The 5,914-nt window shown below is 58.1% G+C and overlaps 2 protein-coding genes across 2 annotated transcripts in view; one reads left to right on the forward strand and one right to left on the reverse strand.

Moving 5' to 3' along the window:
* Window positions 1-581: 581 nt before the first annotated feature.
* On the forward strand, window positions 582-3,092 carry OAZ1 (ornithine decarboxylase antizyme 1; the record flags this gene model as incomplete). Its single annotated transcript, XM_010828428.1, is given in 6 exon segments — window positions 582-760; window positions 1,210-1,267; window positions 1,269-1,355; window positions 1,760-1,932; window positions 2,282-2,367; window positions 2,539-3,092. Coding segments are annotated over 6 exon segments (717 nt in total), but the record flags the coding sequence as incomplete, so codon positions are not given.
* Window positions 3,093-5,379: 2,287 nt separating this feature from the next.
* The window catches only part of LOC104979878 (chromosome unknown open reading frame, human C19orf35), a 6,706-nt gene continuing 6,171 nt past the window's right edge, over window positions 5,380-5,914 (reverse strand). The window contains exon 7 of the mRNA XM_010828429.1: window positions 5,380-5,914. Coding sequence (XP_010826731.1) covers window positions 5,380-5,914 — 535 coding nt within the window.

Consider the following 5,914-nt stretch of genomic DNA (forward strand, 5'->3'; position numbering starts at 1 on the left):
GGGCGGAGGGGCCTCTGATTGGATTGAGGGGCTTCCAGGGGACCTGGTCGAATTGAGGTGTGGGGCGGGGGCAAACACGGCGGTTTCCGTTTGGATTGGGGGAAGCTTCCAGGGTCCCTGGTTGGGTTTGGGGGACACCAGAGTTAACGGCCCGTTTTAGAGGCGCGAGGGTCGGGTTTGTGGGGCGGCTAGACTTGAGGGGCGAGGTCAGGCCCACGGATCCGGGGAATGTGGAGTTTGCGGGCGGACAAGCCCAGCGGAGTAGCCTTTCTCACGGGACGGCGGCCGCCCTGGCGATCTCTTTATAGCCCCGAGGACGCGCGGAGTCGGATAGCGCCACGTAGACGGCGCCCGGGGCCCTTATCAGGGTGAATGCCTGATCGCCCTTCCCCCGGAGGACTGCTGTGCCAGGAGTGGTTGTGGCTAGGGACGGGGGTTCAGGGGGGCCGCGCTCGGCGCGGAGCGCGAGCTCTTTGATGAAGGGGACCCCGGATGGGAACCGAGGAAAATGGAGGCGACTTTGGGGCTTGTTTACGCTGCTCAGCAAATGGCTGCTGGCATTGCCGGCTGCGCGATTGTGAAAATCTCCCCCGGGGCCGAGGGCCCTTTGCCGAGATGACGCAACCGGAGGCCGCGGGGAGCGCGCGGGAGGGCGTCTCCGCGGGCCGGGCCTCGCAGCACCGGCGGGGGCACTGATCGGGCTCCACGTCTCCAGGCAAGTGAAGGGATCGCCGCAGGGACAGCTTCTGCGGACGGACAGGTCAGATCCCTAAGAAAAGCTTGCTGGAGCTTCAGGTCGGCTACAGACCGCACAGTGGGAAAGGGGAAGCTGGAGCGCTGGGCTTAGAAATGGGAAGTAGAACTTGACGCAGGATTGGGTGGGGCGGCACTTCGTGCCAGTCGTGAGATGGTTAAAGGGCAAAAGCGCCCCCCGACCCCGGGAACAGGTGGGTCTTTAAGCAGCGTATCACCTGAGGCGTCTGGTTTGAGTGGCCACTTGTTTCTGTGATTGTTTTAGCTGCCCCGCCGCCGGATGTTGATTTTTGCGCTCAGTGTGAACATTGCCCTTGGAAAAGGGAGACAAGGTCCCTGGTGGACTTGGGCTCTGGAAGGCCTTGACCTTCAGTTTGGCCGTATTGGGACCCCAGGCCCTGTTGGCAAAGGCCGCGGGGTCTCCTTCCAGTGCTGCTCACCTGCTGTCTCCTCCAGTTCCAGGGTCTCCATCAACTGCTGTAGTAACCTGGGTCCAGGGCCTCGGTGGTGCTCCTGATGTCCCTCACCCACCCCTGAAGATCCCAGGTGGGCGAGGGAATAGTCAGAGGGATCACAATCTTTCAGCTAATTTATTTTACTCTGTAAGTATGCTCCTTTCTCTGGACTCCTGGGGACCTGAGCTGGGGGGAATGTGGTCAGACCCAGAGCGCCTGCCTCTGAGCAGACGGCAATCATTTGTGCACTTGTCATGTGCTGGGAGCTCTCTTTCTGGTTTTACCCAGTGCTCTGAGCTCAAGATAGAAGGAACAAAGGTGCGAGGCACTGCCCAGGCAGCTCCTGATAGCACCTTAGCCTGGAGCTCTCTGTGGTCTTGGGCAGAGCTGCTGCTGCTCAGAGGCCTCCGTAGCCAACATCAGCACTGGGTTGTGGGGGTGTGTGAAAGGTCATTTCGGTGCTTTTCTGGGTTGTCAGGGTAGCCAAGGGAAAGATCCCCAACCTGTGAAGGTTGGTGTTTATGGTTGAATGTGATTTTTTTCCCCTGCAGGATAATCGGCTGAATGTAACAGAGGAACTAACGTCTAATAACAAGACGAGGATTTTTAATGTCCAGTCCAGGCTCACAGAGGCCAAACATATTAACTGGAGAGCGGTGCTGAGCAACAGCTGCCTCTACGTCGAGATCCCGGGCGGCGCTCTGCCCGAGGGGAGCAAAGACAGGTGAGGGCCAGCCTGTGTGCGAGGAGGAGGGAGGCCTGAGCCAGGGGACGGACGGGTGGTTCATGTTCAGCCTGCACGCGAGGTTCATGTTCTGGGAACCAGTGGACCAGCTGTTAGCACCCGAGGGGTGAGGGGAGGGGGTGTTACTGCTGGCCTCAGGTAGATGGGGCCAGGGCCACCCCATGGTGTCTAGGAATGTCCCCTTGAGTGATGTGGCTCCAGTGTAAGCAGTGCTGGAGGTGACCCTGGATTAGACCTGGGAGAGATTGGTGTTCAGACAGGAGTGGAAGAATCAGGCTGGGGCCCCGGTAGGGGTGCGGGCGGGCAGCTCCTGATGCTGGAACTTTAGCTTCGCAGTTCTTCTTGAGTTTGCTGAAGAGCAGCTCCATGTTGACCACGTCTTCATTTGCTTCCACAAGAACCGCGATGATCGAGGTAGGTTGACTGCCTTCCTCAGATTCTCCAGGGGGTGAGAGGAGCGGGGAGGCCAGGCAAGGAGGTGGAGCCCATGGAGTCCAGGACTCAGGCCTTGGTCTCCAGACCCTGGGCCCTGAGTGTGGACGGGAGTTCTGACTTAATTGTATCTCTTCTGTGTCTCTTCTGCAGCCGCCTTGCTCCGTACCTTCAGCTTTTTGGGCTTTGAGATTGTGAGACCGGGGCATCCCCTTGTCCCCAAGAGACCCGACGCTTGCTTCATGGCCTACACGTTTGAGAGAGAGTCCTCGGGTGAGGAGGAGTAGTGTGACGACCCTGGGGCCACTCAGGGGCCTCAGTTGCAGTCCCTTGCGTGTGTGCTTTGCGCCGTGCCTGGTGCGGGTGGTGTGATCAACTGCGCTGACCAGCGTCAGCCTGCTCACCTGCTGGTTTGTCCGCATGTTGTAATTGTGCAAATAAACGCTCACTCCAAATTAGCCGTGTATTTCTTGAAGTTTAATATTGTGTTTGTGATACTGAAGTATTTGCTTTAATTCTAAATAAAAGTTTATATTTTACTTTTTTATTGCTGGTTTAAGATGATTCAGATTATCCTTGTACTTTGAGGAGTTTCTTATTTGAAAGTCTTTTTGGAACAGTCTTAGTTCTCTTAACTTGGAAAGATAGGTATTAATCTACCGTTCTATTGCTCTCAGAAATCCAAATAAAAGTGATTATCCCTCTTAGACCTGTGTTGGCTCGATGGTGTTGATGGGCTCTGGGGCCAAGGGAGTAGGGGCCTTGGGCTTGCCAGGGGCTGAGGGAGGTGCGCAAGCAAGAGTCTTGAGCCAAGTAAGGGCCTGGTGTCACTCTGGCCACAGCCAGCTCAACCCAGAGCTCCAGCTGGGTACCTCCATACCTCATCTTCCTGCCACCCCTGGGCAGATGATAGCCCGCCCCACCCTGCCTGCCACTCCCCTTTCCCCAGAGCCCTTCCCTGGAGTGACTGAGGCAGGCTGGAGTGGCCTGGTTCCAGGCTGAAGCTGTTTACTGGGCCTTGAGAAGTGGACCAGGGCAGGGCCTGAGTGGGGCTTTCCCAGGGGGGAAGGGGAAGGAAGGGGTGGGTGTTTGGCTGTGGGCATCCTCAGCCCTCATGGTGTCTTGCTGGGGAGGGAGCTCTGCTGGTGGGCCTTCTGGCCAGAGCAGAGGTGGGGTCTGAGGAAGTCAGAAGGCAAAGACCCTGCAGTGGTGTGGGTGCTGTGCTTAGTTGCCCAGCTGTCATGGGGTACAACTGTGTGACCCCATGGGAGACCCTCTGCTAGACTCCTCTGTTCATAGGGATTCTCCAGGCAAGAATACTGGAGTGGGTTGCCATGCCCTTCTTCAAGGGATCTTCCCTACCTAGGGGTTGAACCAAGGTCTCCCACATCGTGGGCAGATTCTTTACCATCTGAGCCACCAGGGAACGGTGGAGGTAAGTGGGTGGCTGAAGGCCGAAGACAGCAGCCCTGCAGCGCCACCTGCTGGCTGAATCTGGGGTTGTGCCCTGCAGGTTGACAAATAGGTTTCAAAGCAGGTATCTTAGAAGAGTTCAGAGGAATTCAAGTATATCTGGGGGTTGGGTGGGATATTCGGTTACCTGGTTGATGATGGAGTCGGCTTTCAAAGGTCTGAAGAGAGGGCTGGACACACTCCAGTCTGTGGGCAGGGCACAGGCAGAGAAAGGGCTTTGGGGTTGGGGTGCTGGAGGACGTACAGGAGTCTGAAGCAGAGCATAGCGGGGAGATACATCAGCAGAAGGAACAATGGGTAGGGTCTGGAGGCCAGAAAGCACCTACATAGAGGGGTGATGTGGCAGGAGAGGGCCGGACAGCATGCGGAGCCTTCAGACGAACCCCTTGTGTTTTGAAGGCACTAGGGAGCCATGGGAGAGGTCTGAGCAGGAGAGGAACCAGGTCATACCTGGGGTTAGAAAGTTCCCCCCAGCATTGCCATGGCTGGTAAAGGGGTATGACGAGATCCTGGACAAGGGCATTGAGACCCCTCAGAGCTCCTGTATCTACTTTTCAGAGGTACAAATTGAAACTTCCTCCTCATTCTCTCCCTCAGGTCCCTGATGAGTCTGTAAACAACTTTGTTTATTCTATCATTCTATGCTATTGAACACATAGTGTGTGTTAAGTATGGGCAGGGCCTCAGAACTCAACCTGATGGGTGAGATGAACAGGTGACAAAGAGATGAATGAATAAAGGCAGGTGGTTACAAGTGCTTTGGTGGGAAGCAGGGCCAGGAGCTGGAGAGCGCCCAGGAGGATCAACTTTATTTGCTTAAAAGAGATGAGATTCAGCAAGTCCGGCAGAGGAAACAGCCAGTGCAAAGATTTGGTGGCTGGACAGAATTTAGTGTCACAGAGGGGGAGCAAGGAGGCCATAGTGGGTGGAGGGAGTAGGGGGGTGGGCATGGGAACCAGGGGAGCATATGGGCAGGTGAGCTCAGGCCCTGCTGGGGTGGGCTGGCTGTCTCAGGTTCCAGGGATCTCTCTCCCCATGGAAGCCCCCAGCAGTTCTTGACAAGCTGTTGACAGTTCACACCACCATCCTCAGCACAAGGGCAGGCTCCAGGGCCTTTGGGAGGAGTGTCCACATTGCCACGGACACAGTGACCATCAGACCGTAGTACCACAAGGGCACCTGGTTTCTACTGGAAGGTGGTGGGAAGAATTCCAATCACTGGGAGAGGCATGAACTGGCAGTGATCGCACACCAGGATGGGCTGCTCTGAAAGCCTCTACGAGCACTGGTCATTAGGTCCCAGCCCTGGAAGGGGGGCAACTGCGTACTTGGGGGTAGTAAGAGGGATTGGGCCTAATTTCCCAACTGCATTCTCTGCTGGCCTGTTGGTCCCTTCTGAAAGGGGGCATCCACCCTATGATGGATTCACCAGCCACCAGTTCCAGCTCTGGGAGGTTGAGGGGGGGGCGGGGCCTGCCACTTGGAGGGGTCCTGGAACAGGTGCATCACTCACGGGCAGGGTCAGTCCCACAGCAGACTGAGGGCAAGGTCCACTGAGGCCGCTGTGGCCTCCATCAGGTATTCACAGCAGAGCCAGTCCTCCAGACCGGGCACCTCCCCACCCACGGCCCGCTCAGCCAGGTGCAGGACCAGCATGGTTCGGCGCACCTGCAGCCAGGACCCCAGTGGGGTTCCATGGCTGCGCAGCTCTGGTCCAGGCCCCCAGAGCAGCGCCTGCAGCGCGCCGCGTGTCCGGGCCGCTGAGGGCCGCACATGGGTCAGCTGGGCCGCCAGGCGCTCCAGGCCTGCGGCCACGGGTGTGGCCAAGGGCGCTCCAGGGCCAAGCAGCTCTCGGAACAGGCGGCTCAGCTGCCCCGCGTGGATGCCGGGGGTGCCGGGAGGCCGCGGGCGAACGCGTCCAAAGTCTGCCAGCAGCAGGCGCGGGGGCCCGGTGGCCATGCAGCCCCGAGGCGCCACCAGCAGCATGTTCTCAGGCCGCAGCTCGGCCAGGGCCATGCCCCGTGCCTCCAGGCGCTCTAGGGCAGCGCTCAGCTGC

The sequence above is a fragment of the Bison bison genome, unplaced genomic scaffold (genome assembly GCF_000754665.1).
Source record: "Bison bison bison isolate TAMUID 2011002044 unplaced genomic scaffold, Bison_UMD1.0 scf7180017864492, whole genome shotgun sequence".
NCBI lineage: Eukaryota > Metazoa > Chordata > Mammalia > Artiodactyla > Bovidae > Bison > Bison bison.